Here is a 19,023-nt window from a genome sequence, read left to right on the forward strand (position 1 = left end):
CTTAGAGCGCTGGCACCCACGGGGCTTGGTCTGGGCTTGGAAGGCTGAGAGCAAGTAGAACCCAAGTCACTGTGGCCCCGTTCTGGGATAGGACAAGAGAGAAGGCCGGGCCGTGACTCGAGGACGCGCTGGGCCTGTTCTTCCGCCCAAATTCCACCTTAAGCAGGCAGAGGCCCCTCCCTCCCACCTGGCCCAGGTGTCCCCGCCCCCAGCCAAGCTCTGGGCTGGGCGGGCGTCTGTCTAAGAGAGCCAGCCAGGAAGAGACTTCTGGAACCGGGCCTTGAGGGACAAGACCGGGAAGAGGCCCAGGACAGGTGGGGTGGCTAGTCGCCCCTGTCACTATGCAGGAGGGTAACTTCCTGCTGTCTGCTCTGCAGCCTGAGGCTGGTGTTTGCTCCCTGGCGCTGCCCTCGGACCTGCAGCTGGATCGCCGGGGTGCTGAGGGGCCGGAGGCTGATAGGCTTCGAGCCGCCCGAGTCCAGGAGCAAGTCCGAGCCCGCCTCCTGCAGTTGGGCCAGCAGTCGCGGCACAATGGGTCTACTGAGCTTGATGGCGCCGTCGAGACCGCCAGAGGTAGGCCAACTGGGGCATGGGAGGCAACAGAGGGGTGATAAAGGGGGTAGTGGTGACAGTGGCAGGTACAGGTGGCTAGGGCAGCGGTGGCGGTGCCAGGGGCAGAGGCCATACAAGCTCGGGGTTCAGGCCTTGACTCACCTCACTGAGGCCTGCTCTGAGTCACTGCCCCGCCCCAGCAGGCATGGGGAGCAGCCTGGGTGGGGCATCCCTCCTCCCCAGCCAGGACAGGGGTCCCATGGCTGGGCCCACCCACTCCCCTAAGTTGGGAAGACAACAAGGAGGACAACAACACCTGTTGGCAACCCCTCCCATCACCACAGAACACGGGCTCTCTTGAGGTCTCAGATAGAGGGGCCAAGGTGCTAACTAGGCGGGATTGAGAAGAACAGTAGTATGAGAGACCGATAATCCTGGATAGAGCCCTGGATAGAGCCCAGGTCTGTCTGGAGCAGGGGCTCCCTGAGGAATTACAGAACTGGGCCTACCAGGAGTGACCCAGATACTCTTTGTGAGAATAGCCTGTAGGGTTCTCTTCAGGGGCTTGCGTTCTCTCTCTCTCTCTCTCTCTCTCTCTCTCTCTCTCTCTCTCTCTCTCTCTCTCTCTCTGTGTGTGTGTGTGTGTGTGTGTGTGTGTGTGTGTGTGTGTGTGTTAGAAGGTCACTCAGACATGCTGGACTCAAGGCAGTCAGTCATTTCAAAACTCATTCATTTCCCTACCTGCCAGGCTACAACAGCAGGAATTAAATTTAGACATTACAATGAACCTCTGTTCAGAGGTCCAGACCTCAGTTCACAGTGGTCCACATGATGTATGGCCTCTAGCTACTAGCCAGAGGGAGAGGGCTGTCTGGCAGAAGGACTGGTCAGAAATTGGGGTGCTGCCCGAAATCTTTCTGAGTAGAAGCCTTACTGGGAGCCAAGTCGATGCCCAGGGGTCATGGGGTGGGGGAGGACACAGGGAGGGGTTAATTATCACCTGGCTACCCCGCCAATTAGGGGGAGGAGGATAGTAATTTGGGGGTGGGCGTAAGGTCCCCAGGCTGGGGTGTGCCCCCTAGGCTGGCCCTCACTAGCGTCAAAGGGTTAACAGCCCCTGCCTAGAAGCCTCATTAACCTGGGTGGGTCTGGGGAACACCAGACTGTCCACCCGCTGGGTAGGGTTGGGAGGAGTGAAGGCCCCTTCCCCATACCCGTACTATAGTAGTGGCTCTGCTCAGGGAGCCCTTCCCCAAAGCAGAAGACCCAGGCAGAGGCTGATCCACCTGAGGCCTGCCTACTGTCACCAGCAGCTCTCGGGATGGTTTCCTGGATGGTCTCGTGTCTGCCTCTTGCCTCTGCACGCACTCTCTCTCTTCAGCCAGTTACCCATTTCTGTCCACCTATGTAATCCTCTTTCACTGCCCTCTCTCCCTCCAAACCGATTCGTTCACCTACATATCATGCCAAGCTTCTGACCGGCTTCCCCACCCACTCATCACCTTCCTGTCCACTGACCGTGGAGCTGGGCTGCCGCCCGGCCCTCAACTAATATACAGCCGGATAGGGTGGGTGTGGTCCCTGCCTCAGGCTCTACCAGGTGGCTTTCCCACTGTCCGTCAGAGCAGATGGACCCAGAGAGACTGCATCCTTGGCCTGTACAGTGTCACTACCCTGTGACTGTCGTACAGATGAAGTCTGGACACAGGAGGAGCTCAACGGAGGTCACTGTGGGTTGGGACAGGCTGGGCCGGCTTCCTGGAGGGGGCCAGATGCTGTGCTCTGGCAGGAACTGGACAGCTGACGGAGACCCTGGTGCATTCTCCAGGCAGGCCAGAGGTCAGCAGGATGAATTGTCTGACCTCCTTTGAGAGAAGGAACTTTGGAGTTCTAGGGAAAGGGGGCCTACCAGGACAGATTAGGTGAAACCAAACTGCAGCCATGGCAGAGCCATGGGCAAAGCATTAGCCCCAAAGCCCACCTGGCCTCCCTGCTCTGGGCCTGATGTCAGTCTCAGGGTTGTGGTCAGAGACCCCTGGCAGAAGGCAGAAGAAAAGCCAACACTTTACTCTCTGTCATAGTCAAGCTGTCACTGTCCCTGTCCACAGGCATGCCCAGGGGCCAATACCACACTATGCAGGCTGGCTTCAGCTCCCGATCCCAGGGCCTGAGCGGGGACAAGACCTCGGTGAGTCAGGGAGTCAACTCTGAGTTCACACTGAGGGGGAGGCTCCACAGGGGAGGCTGGGAGCTCTGGATCAGAAGGGGGGCACCAGGTATACCCCAGATATGCCTTCACTGTGCCCTCCCCTCCTGTAGACCTTCCGGCCCATCGCCAAGCCGGCCTACAGCCCAGCCTCCTGGTCCTCCCGCTCAGCCGTGGACCTGAGCTGCAGTCGGAGGCTGAGCTCTGCTCACAATGGGGGCAGTGCCTTTGGGGCTGTGGGATATGGGGGTGCCCATCCCACTCCACCTATGCCCACCCGGCCAGTGTCCTTCCATGAACGAGGTGGGGCAGCCAGCAGAGCCGACTATGACACGTTATCCCTGCGTTCACTGAGGCTGGGGCCTGGGGGCCTGGACGACCGTTACAGCGTGGTATCTGAGCAACTGGAACCTGCAGCCGCCTCCACCTACAGGGCCTATGCTTATGAGCGCCAGGCCAGCTCTGGCTCTAGCCGGGCAGGAGGCCTGGACTGGTCAGAGGCCACTGAGGGTCCACCCAGCCGGACCATCCGTGCCCCCGCCATGCGAACTCTGCAGAGATTTCAGAGCAGCCACCGAAGCCGTGGGGGTACCGGGTCAGTGTCAGGTACTGGCCTGGAACCCGTGGCCCGAGCCCCATCTGTGCGCAGTCTCAGTCTTAGCCTGGCTGACTCAGGCCACCTGCCAGATGTACGTGGACTGGACAGCTACACAGGCCATCGCACGCTACAGAGGCTCAGCAGTGGGTGAGGAGCTGGGCTTGAAGTAGGGAAGGGATCGTACCACACAGTCCTAAGGTCTGCCTGACCACTGACTAACTCCTGGTTCTACAGCTTTGACGACATTGACCTGCCCTCAGCAGTCAAGTACCTCATGGCCTCAGACCCCAACCTGCAGGTGCTGGGAGCAGCTTACATCCAGCACAGGTGCTACAGTGATGCAGCGGCCAAGAAGCAGGTGACATATCCCACTGACTGTCCCCTATTATCTCTTGATGAATGCCCCACTGGCCCTGGATGCCCTCAATGACTGTTCTTACCAGCCCCCAACCCTCCCTGACCTCTGGTCCTTGGCTGTCCTTGCTGATCACTGGACTGTCTGGACAAACCTCCTCTCCATATCCTCAGCAGAGAATGGGCAGTCACGTCCTGTTTGTGTATACCTGCATCATCTATATACACCTACATACATATACCTGTGGCACATATACATCATCGCCGTATATTTAAGATTACCTCCATATATGCACAGCCCTGCACACGCCTGTAGCATATATAGACACCATTTCCATCACGTGCACCCCAAAATACATTTTCACATGTTATGTACAAACTTGCATATATATCACCTATACCATCTGGATGACTTACACACATACGCACTTATTTCCATGCATGTGGACATGTCTGCACGCATTTCCAGTCTGCATATGCCCACATACATCTGTATATATATGCCACAGGCTCGCAGCCTTCAGGCGGTGCCTAGACTGGTGAAGCTCTTTAACCACGCCAACCAAGAGGTGCAACGCCACGCCACGGGTGCCATGCGCAACCTCATTTATGACAATGCAGACAACAAGCTGGCGCTGGTAGAAGAGAACGGCATTTTTGAGCTGCTGCGGACACTTCGAGAGCAGGATGATGAGCTACGCAAGAATGTGACAGGTACCCTGGTCCCTCCAGCCTCTTCATTCTGTCCCATCGTCTGCCCTCTCTCCTGTCCTGTCCCTGCTGCTCCTCCCTCCCTTCCTTATTCTCAACAGTCTGTCTTTATCTTATGCCTTCCCATACTGAATTTGGGGAAGAGCTGTTGTTTCTCTTATTTATTAGTACTGTGTGTATCTGCATGCATGCCACAAGCATATATGTAGAGGTCAGAGGTCACAACTTTGGCAGTCAGTTCTCTCCTTCAACCGTGGCTTCTGGGAAATCAAGTCAAGTAACTGGGCTTGATCAGAAAGCTCCTCTACCTCCTGAGCCACTCTGCCAACCCATTTACTTATTTATTGAGACAGGAACTCACTATGTAGCCCACTACATGGTAGGTATGATGTAGACTAGTCTCAAGTTCATAGAACTATGCCTGCCCCTGCCTCCTGAGTGCTGAGGTATGTGCCATTATGCCTGGCTTATTTTACTATTTTTTAAAAGATTCGTTTATTTTTAATGTATATGAAGTTCTTGCCTGCATGTATGTATGTTCATTTACCATATGCACCATTTACCTGTAGCTTTAAAGGTATGTGCCATTATGCCTGGCTTATTTTACTATGTTTTTAGAGATTCGTTTATTTTTAATGTATATGAAGTTCTTGCCTGCATGTATGTATGTTCATTTACCATATGCACCATTTAGCGGGTGTCAGAAGAGGGCAGTGGATTCCCTGAAACTAGAGTCACAGTTATTAAAAGCCATGTGGGTAGTGAGAAACAAATCTGTGTCTGCTACAAGAGCAGCAAATATTCTTATCCACTAAGCCATTTCTCCGTCCCCTGATATATATATATATATATATATATATATATATATATATATTCAATTTATTTACTTATTTTATTTTCCGTGTATGAATGTTTTGCTTGCATGAATGTCTGTATGCCGCGTGTATGCCCCATGCCCATGGAGATCAGAAGAGAGCATCAGATCACCTGGAACTAGAGCTACAGATGATTGTGAGCCACCATGTAGGTTCTGGCAGACAAACACAGGCACTCTGGAAGAGCAGCCTGTGCTCATAACCACTGAGCCAAGTCTCCAGCCCACCCCACCCCATTTGTATTGTCCCCCTCTGCACACCAAACTGGCTTCCATCTGACTATGTATAGACGCTAGCCATAAGCTCATGGCAATCCTTCTACCTAGACCTTGTTGTTGGTGGTGTTTGTTATTGTTGTGTGTGTTGTCTGTTGTCAAGACAGGGTCTCACTATGTAGTTCTGACTGACCTCGAACTCATTACATGGACTAGGTTGCCCTGTGTTTCCCAAGTACTGGGATTAAAGGCATGTACCACTATCCCTGGCTATTGTTTCTATGTAGCCCCAGGATAGCCTCAACTCATGGCAATTTTTCTATTTTAGCTTCCTAAATTCTGGGGTTACAAGTGCCATACCTATAGTGTCAAACTCTATTTTTGTCCTTATTTTCTGTGGTGCTAGGTATGCTATGCAGGCTTCATGCATACAAGCAGGGCATTCAAGGGCTCTAGCACCAAACAACACCTTCTAGCCCAGGCTCTCTTCAGTCACTTCCACTCCCAGGCCTTCAAATGCCCACACCTTGTTTGTCTCTCTTGCTCTGCTCCTGCTCCATGCTTCCAAGGGTCACCCTGACGACCTCTCCAGTGGATTTCTAGAGTAAGGCCAAGAAAGTGTGGGGCCAAGAGCTGAAATGATGGCTCACTGAATAAGTGTTTGCTGCTCTTCCAAGGGACCCATGTTCTGTTCCCAGCACCTACATCAAGCAGCTCATTACTGCATGTATCTCCAGCTCCAGGAGATCTGCCGCCCACATCTGTATTCCACGGGTACCTGTACTCATGTGCTTGTGATATACCCATGCATGGGCACACACGGAATTTAAAAAATAAATGAATATTTTTTAAAAAGAAGCAGATGTGGACAGCCTCCTCTGCGCCATCCCCAGTCCTAACCACAGCCTTGGCCTCCTCTGTGCAGGGATCCTGTGGAATCTGTCCTCCAGTGACCACCTGAAGGATCGTCTAGCCCGAGATACACTGGAGCAGCTCACAGACCTGGTGCTAAGCCCCCTGTCAGGGGCAGGTGGGCCCCCCCTCATCCAGCAGAATGCCTCTGAGGCAGAAATCTTCTACAATGCTACTGGCTTCCTCAGGTGTGCTAAGTGGAGGCACTGGGCCAGGAGATGCTGAGGGGAAAGAGCCAGGTGCCAGAGAAGCATCAGGGAAGCTTCTAGAAGAAGTATGTTCTTTTGACACCTAAATGACAAGGACAGTTAGACAAGCCTGCAGGGAGAAGTAAACAGCAGGGAAAAGATTAGGGGCTGAGGGAAGAGTGGGCTAGACCAGGTGTAGCTACCAGGTATAGATGTCAGGACATCCTGGAGCTTTATGATTCATTAAATCAAGTCCCTTGTCCTGATATCCATCATCCATCTTCCTAAACTTTGCGGAGTTGACTGGGGGATGGGTAATGAGAAGGCAGGGCCAGAAGTATCTGGTAGGGTCTAGGAACAGGAGGTCACAAGGGCCAGTCCCAACTCGGTATACAATGATCAGTGCCTGATAGTTCATCTCCAGGACAGGGGCTTCAAGTTAAGGGTCTCTGAGGTGCCACTTCTAGGGTCCCTGGGGGGACTGTGTGGGTATCTCTGGGGGAGCTCTGATCTGCCTCCATCCCCAGGAACCTCAGCTCAGCCTCCCAGGCCACTCGCCAGAAGATGCGTGAGTGCCATGGGCTAGTGGATGCTCTGGTCACCTACATCAACCATGCCCTGGACGTGGGCAAGTGTGAGGACAAGGTGAGGGGCAGCTGGTAAGCCAAGGGGGTCCAGGGGCTTCGGCCCACTCTGACCACCCTCTGTTCCCTGCAGAGTGTGGAGAATGCGGTATGTGTGCTGAGGAACTTGTCCTACCGCCTCTATGATGAGATGCCGCCCTCAGCACTGCAGCGGCTTGAAGGCCGGGGCCGCAGAGACATGACCGGGGCACCATCTGGTGAAGTGGTGGGCTGCTTTACACCACAGAGTAGGAGGCTGCGTGAGGTGAGCACAGACCTGGGAGACCAGGAACAGGAGGTGCCGGTCTGATACCCTGACCTCAGTTGCACCCTTGGCCCAGGTTGACCCCTGTATCCTCCCACTCAGCTTCCTCTTACAGCTGATGCACTCACCTTTGCGGAAGTATCTAAGGATCCCAAGGGCCTGGAGTGGCTGTGGAGTCCCCAGATCGTGGGGCTGTACAACCGACTGCTGCAGCGCTGTGAACTAAACCGGCACACAACAGAGGCGGCTGCAGGGGCGCTGCAGAATATTACCGCGGGTGACCGCAGGGTCAGTGAGCTGAGAAGCCCCCCCTCCTGGTCTTGTGCTGGGCACTAGGGCACATGGATGGGAACCACGCCCTAGCAGTTCATGGTCTGTTAGGGGGAAGATCCCTAAGAGTAAGACATGAGACCCATGCTCAGCCTGAGGAATGGGGCCCTGGATCTGAGCAGAAGGGTTACCTGGTCATGTCCTGAGTTGGCAGAGTAAGCAGGGGTAGCAGACAAGAAGTGAAGACGTGGTACTGCCTCAGTCCTTAACAAAGCTGGTTAGGGCTGGCTGAGGTGCTGCTGGGCTTCACCACACTCCCCGCCTTTCCCTGCAGTGGGCAGGTGTGCTGAGCCGCCTGGCCCTGGAACAGGAGCGCATCCTGAACCCCTTGCTGGACCGAGTTCGCACCGCTGACCACAACCAACTGCGCTCATTGACTGGCCTCATCAGGAACCTGTCTCGGAACGCCAGGAACAAGGACGAGATGTGTGAGTTGTTCTGTCCCTGGTCCGGCACACAGCCCGTGTCTCCCAAGGAGCTGGCTTCTGGCTAGCAAGTCAGATAGAGTGGGAGGTGTGTGTGTGTCAGCCCCCTGGGTAGGCAGGTGTTCTGGGTGTCACGGCGGCAGGGAATATGTCAGACTGACCCTAACCTCTTTCATCAGCCACAAAGGTAGTGAGCCACCTGATAGAAAAGCTCCCAGGCAGTGTGGGTGAGAAGTGTCCCCCAGCGGAGGTGCTGGTCAACATCATAGCTGTGCTCAACAACCTTGTGGTAGCCAGTCCCATTGCTGCCCGGGACCTGCTCTACTTTGATGGGCTTCGGAAGCTGGTCTTCATCAAAAAAAAGAGGGATAGGTGAGGAACAACCCAACCCACGGCAACGTGGCCAAGGTACACCCTACCACCCGACCTCCTAGCCTTGACCCTAACCCTCTTGAATGCCCCCAGCCCTGACAGTGAGAAGTCCTCCCGGGCAGCCTCCAGTCTCTTGGCCAACCTCTGGCAGTACAGCAAGCTCCACCGTGACTTCAGGGCGGTACGTTTTACAGAGCCTGGGAACAGGGTCTCGGGGCATGGAGTCCAGTGCAAGATGCAGGTCACCAAGGGAGGGACACAAGCCTGGAACACAGAGACAAGGGGCCCAGGCTCTGCCTTGAATGTTATGGGGAAGGCAGGATTTCAGGGAGAGCAAAGGCAGTCCTGATCTTCCTGTGCCTTCTCCCCTGCAGAAAGGCTATCGGAAGGAGGACTTTCTGGGACCATAAGTGAAGCCTCCTGGAGGTGAAGTGATTCAGCTTCCAAGAGATAGGCTCAGTTCCTGCTGTTCCACAGCCTATGGAAGAGAAGCTGATGGCCACAGGACCACTCTATCTCTGGAGTCCTGTGTGTGCCCTTGAGGGGCCAGGGCCACCAGGAAAGGATGGGGGCTTGCAACTGGGGATTGATTGGCTTCTGCAGGGCAGGGGAAGGGGGGCAGGGCTTGAGCTGGTCTGGTGCTCGGGTAGTGATTTAGTCACAATGGCAGGGGTGAGGCTGCCTGTGGCCTGACAGCCTTGTGACAGTAACACTGGGAATAAAGTGGTTTTGAACATAGCCCCGGCTCCACGTGTTTCCATGACTGGCCACAGATTCTCAGGTTTGCATTGTCCCCAAACATGCCTACCTGTTCCAGAAGACACCACTCCAGCATCACACACAGGCCTCCCAAGGCAGAAGACACAGGATAGGGAAGGAGCAGACAGTAGGGACAGCCAGCCTTACTGCTATCCAAAGCATAGACACAGCAGTATCCATACTTCACGAGCAGTAGCCATACCATAAACACATCCAACAGCCCGTCTACCCTGCGCTGGCGCTAGGAGGTACCAGGATAGAGGATCGGACTGGCTGCCCAAGGCTTGTAGTCTGGTAATAACAGAAACAGGGCTATCCATTTTTCCGTGTAAAATTATCAACGGTAACTTCCTACTGAAAGACCTGTCTGGATGAGAAGGGGCTAGGGACAGACACACTCCCAACCAAGAAGGGATACCAGGGGCTATGAGAGCAAGGGATACGCTGGGGTGGCTGAGGATGGAGGGCAGATTTGAGTGGACAGCAGCTTGGGAAACCTGGTGCAGGAGACAACAAAATGAATGAAAGGCCAGGGCCTCGCCATGGAAGCCACAGGATTCCTAGCAGTTACCACCCGGATGAGAAACAGGCCCAGGCGGGAGCAAAGAGGATTTTATTTTGTGAGACCTTGGAGCCACACTCCTTCCCTGAGGGGTCCAGGGCTACAGGCAAGGGTTACGGTCCTAGGGAGAAGGGGTGCCTGCCTCTACCCTGGAAATTGCTGCCGTGGCCCCACGATCTGGGCTGCTAGGGTAAGGGCTACACATCATCCTCAGACACAAGGCAGTAGAAGTCTGTGCGCGCACTGTAGTTTCGAGAGCCAAGGTCGGAGATGTCCATTTCACTGCCGGGGCCTTCTCCGGAGATCTTGCTTGCATGCAGTGAGGTTGGTGGCTCCCCAAAGACAGGTCCACGGACACCTGCAGGACACAAGGCCTGAAGCTGCATGTCTACAGCCGTGTCTACATCGCTCTTCTAGAATCTGTGATCAGAAGGGTTACTCCTTGCTCACCCAGCAGGCACAGTGACATTAGAAACCCTGGAAGTTCCCCCACAGAGGCTTAGGGACAAAACATCTCCCCAGTAAGAGGCAATTAGGAGCGCTGCCAGTGGAGGTCAAATCCCTACAGGAGGCAGGCTCTCTCCATGCCTGACTAAGACCTGGAGCTGTATCTGACCCCTCGATCTGCACTGAGGCCAGATGAGCATACCCAGATCTCCCTCAGGGTCTGGATCCAGTTCTGACTCCATGGCGCGGCCCTGGGCAGCTCTTCCTCTCACGATTAGCATAGGATCTTTGTCATCTTGTAGTCGCGTTTGGGGGTCTCCCTCCACAGGTCTATATTGCACCTTCCGTGGCAGTGCCAGCTGTAGCTCTTTCCAAAAATCGGAGGAAGGCGTCTGGGGGCCAGGTTTGGAACGTCAGTATAAACACATCGCGATCTACGAACTGGAAACTTGTAGCCACCCAGACCCAAAGAGCACTGCTGGTTGCAAGTGCCCTGGCCCTCCAGCACCTCAGGCACCCTCTCCCAAACCCTCAGCCCTCGCACCACGGAGCCAGGCTTCCAAAGCAACAGAGTCACAAGGTGGCGGTGCTGGCGCAGGAGACGGAGAGCGGGGTGCATGGGCTCACGCCTCTGGCCCTCGAAGGTGATGAAGATAGGTCTGCGCGTGAGCTCCAGCAGGCGGCATAGTCCCTCCCTGCGAGAACGGGACCGTCAGGCCGGGCAGGACCAGGTCTCCCGGTCCCCCACCCCAAGCCAAGCGCCCGACGCACCGGAAGCTCTGGCTACACCAAGCCCGGCCCAGGAAGGCGTCTGAAAGAACCACGATGAGGCGCCGACAGCGGCTCAGGTTCACCAGAAGGTCGGCAGAGGGCTCTGTGGGCAAGGGTGTGGGCCCGCGGATGAGAGGCGGGGCCAGTGACAAGGGTGAGACTCAGGGAACAGGGTGGGGACCAGGAGGCTGGGCAAGGGCGGTACCCGCGCGCGGCAAGAGATCGCGGTCCTCCAGGAAGAGCTTGTATCCCCGACGCCGCTCCAGCTGAGGCTTCAGAATAAAATTCACAAATTTGCGGTCCTCCGGGCAGTCGCTATAGGACACGTAGGCATCGTATAACTTTCCATCTGCAGAGAAGGTCATTCAGTGTGGCCAGTTATAGAGATACCCCTACCCCATGCCCAGCACGCCTTTGAACAAGTGAGCCAGACCCCAGGACTCTTCCTTCTGTTGACCCATCTGTGTCCTTTTGAGACATTGCCTTTCCAGGTTGTACACCTAAAGCCCCCTAGAGCTCCCTCCTCCCAGGGCTGAACCCAGCATGCTTCTGGTACCTCAGTAAGGCCCTTGGCCAAATTCTGTGCCCTAATCCATGCGGGACCCCACGTACCATTCATCTCCACCTCCCCATAGTTGTCTTGGTACCAAAGCAGCACATTCAGGCGACACTTAACATAGAGCAGGGCCACCAGCAGCAGCACCAGCAGGACCAGGAGGGAGGCCAGCACAGCAACCACATGGCCAGCAGGGCCTGCAGACAGGGAGAATTACTATTCCCTTAACCTTGGGACTTCAGGAAACCCTTGCTCTCCACCACCTTGAACTTCCTCACCAGCTTTCCAAAGAGTGAAGGAGTGGGAGGTGACATTCCAGACAGAGCAGGTGAAACTTCCATAGTCCTCAGTATTGGTCAAGTTGAGCACCAGAACACTGGACACAACCTCTGAGAAGTTGGCACTGTCCCTGGGAAAACCAGGCCATACCCTCACCTGGGGACCAAGAACATCAGTGGACCCCCGAGTCCCACCTGTCTGGGATTCACCCAGGGAGATTGCAGATTTGGGCTCAGTGGTCAGAATTTGGGCCTGGCTCCCGTGGATTCTCTGGTTACAGGCTTAGCTAGTAAACAACCCATTCAGGACTTAGGAGTCTATGCCCAGTCTACAAAATATATACAGGGGTCATGAAGAAATTCTGGACCTGTCCCCAAAGTCAAGCCTCTATCTGTGTCCATGGGAACCCTTTGCCATGTCAGGTTTGCACAGGTACTACCCAGCCCTTGTCCAGGTTGTTATGGCTTAGGGTGTAGGTCAGAAGACTGTTGGCTGTGGAGTATTCTGGTGGTTACTCCAATCCTGGACACCTCAGACTCTTACCAAAAGTCCTGATGGAGGCTGAAGTGGCTTTCATTGCCCAGTGGAAGACCATCTTTTAGCCACTGTACTGAGGGCTGGGGACACTGGGGCCTAGAGACCACCCACGCTGTGCAATTCAAAGCAACTGCACTGCCAAGGGCAGGCCCCAAGTCCTGGTCTTCAGATGGGGAGAGGAAATTGGGGGTCCTGTCACAGACACCTGCAGAAAGAGAACCACAGGTCAGCCATGCTTGGATGCAGTCTCTCATCCTGTTCATAGATGCTCTGTGATCAAGGCAACAGGGGAGTGGTGTTAGTGATCACAATGCACCATCCACAGGTCCTGTAGCCAGAGCCCAGGCTTGCATTCCTCTCTCAGTAGTGACCAATTGTGTTCTTCTGGCTCTCATGTGACGGCCTTGTGTTCCAGGGGAACATTAACAGGGAGAGGAGTGGCCAGAGCCATATTTGAGCTGAGCCAGCCCAGCCACAGGGGCCTATCTGTTGGCTTAACCCTAAGGGACACTAGTTCAGCCTTCACACTACCCCTCAGAGCAGGGCCAGCTCCCGCCTCTCTCACCCTGGCTGGCTTCTATGGAAGAGTTGCAGGGACTATGGGCACCAAAAGTTGAAAGAATCCATATACTAGCATCTTTCACAGGGACAGGGCAAGCTGGGGCCTGGGCTTCGAGAATCCCCCTCCACTAACCACAGACCTGCCCTTCTACTTCTGAGGCCTAAACTTTTCGTCTTTGAGGATGATGACCCTCGCAGGAGGCTGGAGAGGTACACACTGCATCATCTCATTTAACACCCACACCCAAGACCCCCCTCCCCCCAAACTGAGACTCCTAGGCTTACTGATTTCTTTTTTTGTTTGTTTTTTGGTGTTTTTCTTTCTCAAGACAGTGTTTCGCTGTGTAACAACCCGGGCTATCCTGTAACAACCCTAGCTATCCTGGAACTCGCTTTGTCTCTGCCTCCCCAAGTGCTGGCTGGGATTAAAGGCATGCGCCACCATGCCCAGCAGGCTTACTGATTCCTGTCTGCCTCTTCTGTAGGCCTTGAACAGGAAAAGTAGAGGCTCTCATCATCCCTGCCCACCCTGAGTTCAAAACCAACTGCCAGAGAGAAGGGATGAGCATAGGCTTTGAACTCTGGCATGTGTCCAAGCGCACAGCTCAGGGGAGGGTGTGAGGTGGAGCCAGCCACATTTCCACAGACAGAAACTGGGGTGGAGACTTGGTTGTGGCCTCCTCTGACCTGCCTACCTGCCATGGCTCTTCCAGGGCCTCTTCGGGCCGAACACTGGTTCCACCCCTGGCTCCACGGGGGCTCCTTAACCGAGCAGATGGGTCCACTGAAGGCGGAGAAGGACTCCTTTCTGTCTATTCAGCCAGCTGGACAAGGTACCTGGAGGTCAGAGGTTGTCACCCATACCCAGGGGACAAGTTAAACAGGAACAGGATGAGTTAACCAGTAACCGTCAGCCACCAGGAGTGCTGGCTGCACACCAGACAGCTTCCTCGCAACTTCGGCCAGTCTCAGAGTACTGTGTGAACTCCTAGATATCACAAGGCTGGAGCAGGCTCTGCTTCACACAGCTTGGAAGAGGCAGTCCCATGGACCACCTTCACTTGTCCTGGAGCCACTGTGGTGACCCAGGGATACAGCAGACATGCTCCAAAAAGGATCTAACCTCAGGAGATAGCAGTTAGCCTCATTCTTGGCTGTCCCCTGTATGGACTGCTGCTGAATGCAGGTGGGTGCATGGGTGCTCGTCACCTGGCCAGGACCCAGGGACTAAGGGGATATGAGCCATAAGTGAAATCCAACTGCGAGATTTTGTTCTGGATACAGTCATGCATCAGAATGTTAATGGACACGCCACACCTGGCGACACCTTGAGGCTCATCTGGGCCAGAAGAGGTAAATGGGGACCAAGCTAGTATAGAGGCCACTCTGAAGGGCCTTGGGAACCCCTTCCGGGTACCCCAAACACAGATGACTCCTATCTGGGGTCCTGGACCATTCTCAGCTCACAGCAAGTACACACACTTGGCGCTCAGTAAGCCCTGTAATGGCACGACTGCAGGGAACATTCAAGATGGTCTTCGTTAGCTGCCCAGGACCCTAGGTGACCCCTATTTCCTTGGCACCCTGAGTTCACTCTCTACACATTTCAGTGAGTGCCTGGTCCCCTCCATGCTACCCAGACACATGGGCAGCAGGAGCATGGGGTCAAGCCCCAACACCGTGGGCCTGGCTTGCCTCAGATGCCCCTCCTATACCCAAGGCCCCAGAGGCTTTTTTTAAATACTGTCTCCCTTTGTTCTGCACTGGGTACTGCTCAGCCAGAAATCTCCAGCTTGGCTAAACATCAATCTCCTTGGGAGCTAGTTCAGGAAGAGGCACATCACTGTCAGAGGTGGCAAGGTGATCCTTCCAGAAACCCTTTAGGATAAAGGGCTGTCCTACTACAATCCTGGAAGCTAAACTACTTACCAAGGGTCTGTAGAAGATAGGTTTCTCAGTTGGCTTCTCAGAGTGACCAGAAATACATACCCCAGCCCAGCAGGTCCCAGAACGTGTCCTGCCATAGCCCTCAATCTCCTCAAGCTCAGAAGACAGGCCTTGACCCCTGCAAAGGCAGTTGCAGACACTGCCAGAAATCAAGACCAACCCGCCAGGATGTGACTCACTGAGGCAGCAGTGCCCTCTCCTGTGCCCTCTTCTCTTTCACATTCTATGCATGTGCAGCCTCTCTGGCCCCTACACAGCCACACTGAGTTCACCCTAGCCAGTGCGCACACATGTGTCTTCCATAAAACACTGCTCTTCACACAGGCTTTGGGCCGCACACACCTCACCTCACAGACTCACTCCCAAATATCTCAGGGGCCACAAGCACGCGCATGTGCGTGCACACACACACACACACACATTGTGTCTTCATGCACCTCGGCACCATGGGCCTCTCCTCAGTCGAGCCTACCTCCAAGAACAGACCATAAGGCCACAGGATCACTCAGAGCAACAGGGAGGGCACAGTCACCTGGTTTCCGGATCTTTCCTCCAGAGGGGAGATAGATGGTCATTGAGGTCAGTAACATGAACTTGTGAGCAAATTGTCCCCTCTGCTGGGCCCCAGAGAGGAGCCACAGTATTGTGGCTACCCACGATGCATCACCAAGCTTGGGCGAGGACCTGGCTTTTGTTGATATATATTTTAGTCAGAACTTTCCCCCTTAGTTTCCTGGCCTTACAGTCACATCCTCTCCTAAGCCTAAACCCCACCCAGGTACCCACCCCTTCCCCTGGTGGGGCGGGCTGTTGGCGGTCCTTGCCCCGCCTGGCCTGGCTCTTCCTGTAACTCTGAGAGGCCCCTTCCTCCCAGGACTGCCCCAGCCCCTAAGCACTCCATTTGTTCCTGTGCTAGAGCGTAGGTGTTTACCTCAAGTGGCAGAGGTTACGGCGATGTGAAGACATCCTGGCGAGGAGACCCCCAGCCAGAATCATCCTAAATATACACTGGATAGGAGGCGTGCCTCCTAGACTCCATCCCCCCCACCCCGGCCTTTTGGACATAGGTCTTGCTGTGTAGCTCTGATCAACCAGGAACAGTCTATGTAGACTGGGCTGGCCTAGAACAAACGGAGTTCCATCTGTCTTTCTCTTCAGTGCTAAGATTAAAGGTGTGCTCCAAATCTGGCAACACTCTCATTTTTTTATACCATACTCAGGAGTGGAGAGGAAGAATTATATTATCTGCACACACACACACACACAAGCCCCAGGCATGACTCACCTCTGACCTACTGCAGCAAAGGGGATCTCTCAGAAACTGGTGACCAATAATGAAACCTAGAGCATCTCTCTGGTCCTTACCCTGTCCACCTCCCAAGCAACAGACTCCAGTGGACGGATAGTCGTGACATTAGTTTAGGGCTGGGTGAGAGAGCAGAGCCCCTTTCCAAGGTAAAGTGCCAAACACAGGAGCCACAAGCCTCTGGCTCTGAGGTGGGACAGGCACACACACACACACACACACACACAGAAAGAGAGCTCATTTCTCCTATTGCCAAGGACTCTTGACTTGGAGTCTTGGGGCCCAGTGGCATTATTTACAGACTTGGCCAAGGAGTCTTCTCCAGTTCCTCTCCCCTCCCTCCACCCTCACAGTTGTAGGAGTAGGTCCAGGCCACCCAGGAGCATCCTCAATGCAGGAGCAGGCTTTCCTACCGCCTTACCTGATGACGACCCAGCCTTGTTCAAACCCCTGTGGCCTGGTATTCATGCCCTCTGGGTGATGGTGCCCCTTAGGCTTGGGGCTGGAAAGGCTGACGGGAACAGATCCCCGTCCTTTTTACTTGTGGAGTTGCTGGCTACCTGAAGCCTCCTCATAGGCACAGTAACTAGATGACCTCGCCAGAGACAGTTCTGTGCTTCCCATATTGTGAGTAAAGAAACTGAAATGCAGGGCTGGAGAGATGGCTCAGTGGGTAAGAGAACGGGTTGCTCTTCCGGAGGACCTGGGTTCAATTCCCAGCACCCACATGGCAACTCACAGCTGTCTGTGACTCCAGTTCCAGGGGACCCAGCATCCTCGCACAGACACACATGCAAGCAAACACCAATGCATGTGAAATAAAAATAAAGAAATTAAAAAAGGAAGAAGGTGGAATGCAGCAACGCTCAGGAGCACCCAGGTCAGAAGTGAAGAGTAAGTGTCCCAGTACTGAGGTCAGTGCCTTCAAGCACTTTTGCCCCCTAATAAGCCTGGCATATGTTTGAGCCTCCCCCCTTACCCCCCACCACCTAGTCTCTGTCACCCTCTCCGGATCTTAAGTCAGTACCATTCTCCTTTCCTCTGTCTGCTAACATCTACCACCCTCTAACCTGCCCTCAACCCAAAGGGTTGGGATGCCTTTTGGGGTCAAACGACCCTTTCACAAGGGGTCACCTAGAACCATCGGAAAAGCCAGATGTTTGCAGTTCATAACAGTAGCAAGATTACAGTTATAAAGTAGTAATGAAAATAATTTTATGGTTGGGGGTCACCACAACATGAGGAATTGTATTAACTGAGCGCAGCGTTAGGAAGGTTGAGAACCACTGCTCTATGCAGTACCCCAGCCTCAGGCCAACCTTGCATTAAAGCCCAGAGAGCCTCAAACACTTGTCCCTGCAGTCCTTTGGAGGCCCTCCAGGGTCTGGGAATTTATACGCCAGCCTGGACCCTCGCAGCACTCCGCATTGCCTCCACATTATGAGATTCCTGGAAAGCTCAGGTCCTTCTCCCGCCAGGCCCAGTCCTTGAGCTCTACCGGTTGCCTGTGCTATTGGAAAAGTTAATACCCTGGGGCTGAGAACCCCAAAGTCAGAGCCCGCTTCCCTCTTTCAGGTCTGTTTTGCTGCTCAGCGTCCCCGCGGCCTGGTTTTTACTTCTACTCAATCAACTCTTGACCAGTGCTGCTCCAGGTCCTGGCGCATGCTGGGTCCCCAGATATTTTTTTAAAGGAAGGAGTGTGCATAAAAGACCTCAACGAGACCGATTCCCCGAATTCATCTTGCTCCTGCAACTTGCCCTTGGTCTTCTGTGGGTGGCAAAAGACCTGATTCCCCGGCCCCAACAGGTGCTGCAAAAAGGTCTATTAGGCACGCATGCAGAAGACGGGAACGCGCACGGAGAGCGGAAGCGCGCCGACCGCTAATCTGGACGCGCACCGAGTGGGGAGCTCGCAGAAGGCGGAAGCTTTGCTGGGGTCTCGTGAGCCAGGGCCTCAGTCAGCCCCTCAATCTGCCCGAGGTGTCCTAGATTGCTCGGGGTTGAGATACGCTCGTGGGAGTGAAGATGGGGTTTTGTGCCCCTGGCCCGCCTCTGCAAGGCTTGCTTGCATTGAAGTCAAGAGGAAAGCTATTTGATCACGTCGGGCAGAGTGAAGAGAGCGAAACCGGGGAAGGGAACTGGGCGCAGCGCTCTCAAGCTTCCGGGCTGCTGGGGAAACCCGCCTGGTTCAGAGCTACTTCCTGCGGGACCATGGCCCCGAGGCTCCTCGGAGCAAAGTGCGCCCAGGTCCCCAACCCTAGAACTAGAGCGACTCCAGGAACCACGACCTCTACTCACCTCCTCACCTCCACGCGTCTGAGTCACCACTGTCACCCACCTACTCTCAGACCTGGGATTCGAGCGGAAACTGGTCGTTTACCTGGCCTAGGTGCGCAGCAGCGACAGACCCAGCGGCAGGTGCAGCCCCGCCCCGCAGGCAGGGCGAGGGCGGACCCTAGTGTCCCGCTTTATGCCTGAAGCTAGTACTGAAGACTGTTGGGAGTTTAGTCTTCAACCTTCCCGGCTTTGGGGCAGTGACCAAACCAGCTCAGCCAGCCCAGCCAGCAATGGGTCACCCCGCCGACCATCATGGTGTTCTGCTTTTCTAGCCTGAGTTCTTCAATTTTGTCCAGGAAGTAAGTCTGTCTCGATCCACACCCCACCCATAACTG

At 54.6% G+C, this 19,023-nt stretch overlaps 2 protein-coding genes across 9 annotated transcripts; one reads left to right on the forward strand and one right to left on the reverse strand.

Moving 5' to 3' along the window:
- Positions 1-221: 221 nt before the first annotated feature.
- Positions 222-9,194, forward strand: Pkp3 (plakophilin 3). The gene is made up of 13 exons (XM_075972704.1): positions 222-573; positions 2,661-2,740; positions 2,872-3,503; positions 3,591-3,714; positions 4,220-4,424; positions 6,437-6,611; positions 7,139-7,256; positions 7,329-7,499; positions 7,602-7,787; positions 8,104-8,257; positions 8,434-8,626; positions 8,720-8,807; positions 9,001-9,194. Exons 1-13 carry the CDS (start codon positions 342-344, stop codon positions 9,034-9,036), a joined length of 2,394 nt encoding a protein of 797 aa, XP_075828819.1. The 5' UTR covers positions 222-341; the 3' UTR covers positions 9,037-9,194.
- Positions 9,195-9,982: 788 nt separating this feature from the next.
- On the reverse strand, positions 9,983-18,814 carry Sigirr (single Ig and TIR domain containing). Of its 8 annotated transcripts, none has more exons than XM_075972713.1 (10): positions 18,732-18,814; positions 13,794-13,935; positions 12,544-12,742; positions 12,000-12,130; positions 11,778-11,918; positions 11,371-11,514; positions 11,166-11,268; positions 10,939-11,089; positions 10,597-10,786; positions 9,983-10,305 (listed from the first exon to the last, which is right to left on the reverse strand). In XM_075972713.1, exons 2-10 carry the CDS (start codon positions 13,798-13,800, stop codon positions 10,145-10,147), a joined length of 1,227 nt encoding a protein of 408 aa, XP_075828828.1. In that variant the 5' UTR covers positions 13,801-13,935; positions 18,732-18,814; the 3' UTR covers positions 9,983-10,144. The 8 variants fall into 8 exon arrangements, with proteins under 8 accessions (XP_075828828.1, XP_075828821.1, XP_075828829.1 ...); XM_075972706.1 differs by having other exon boundaries at positions 18,650-18,785; XM_075972714.1 differs by having other exon boundaries at positions 13,794-13,922; positions 18,650-18,774.
- Positions 18,815-19,023: the final 209 nt, after the last annotated feature.

This window comes from Microtus pennsylvanicus, chromosome 5, assembly GCF_037038515.1.
Source record: "Microtus pennsylvanicus isolate mMicPen1 chromosome 5, mMicPen1.hap1, whole genome shotgun sequence".
In the NCBI taxonomy this organism is placed as follows: Eukaryota; Metazoa; Chordata; class Mammalia; order Rodentia; family Cricetidae; genus Microtus; species Microtus pennsylvanicus.

Excerpts from the sequence above, each read along its gene's own strand:
- Pkp3 (XM_075972704.1), top strand. The coding sequence starts at position 342 with ATGCAGGAGGGTAACTTCCTGCTGTCTGCTCTGCAGCCTGAGGCTGGT. Across the intron at positions 2,741-2,871 it reads TGAGCGGGGACAAGACCTCG|ACCTTCCGGCCCATCGCCAA; the intron begins GTGAGTCAGGGA and ends CCCCTCCTGTAG. Across the intron at positions 4,425-6,436 it reads GCTACGCAAGAATGTGACAG|GGATCCTGTGGAATCTGTCC; the intron begins GTACCCTGGTCC and ends TCCTCTGTGCAG.
- Sigirr (XM_075972713.1), bottom strand. Across the intron at positions 11,269-11,370 it reads CGATCTCTTGCCGCGCGCGG|AGCCCTCTGCCGACCTTCTG; the intron begins GTACCGCCCTTG and ends CCTTGCCCACAG. Across the intron at positions 10,306-10,596 it reads AGACCCTGAGGGAGATCTGG|GTGTCCGTGGACCTGTCTTT; the intron begins GTATGCTCATCT and ends TGTGTCCTGCAG.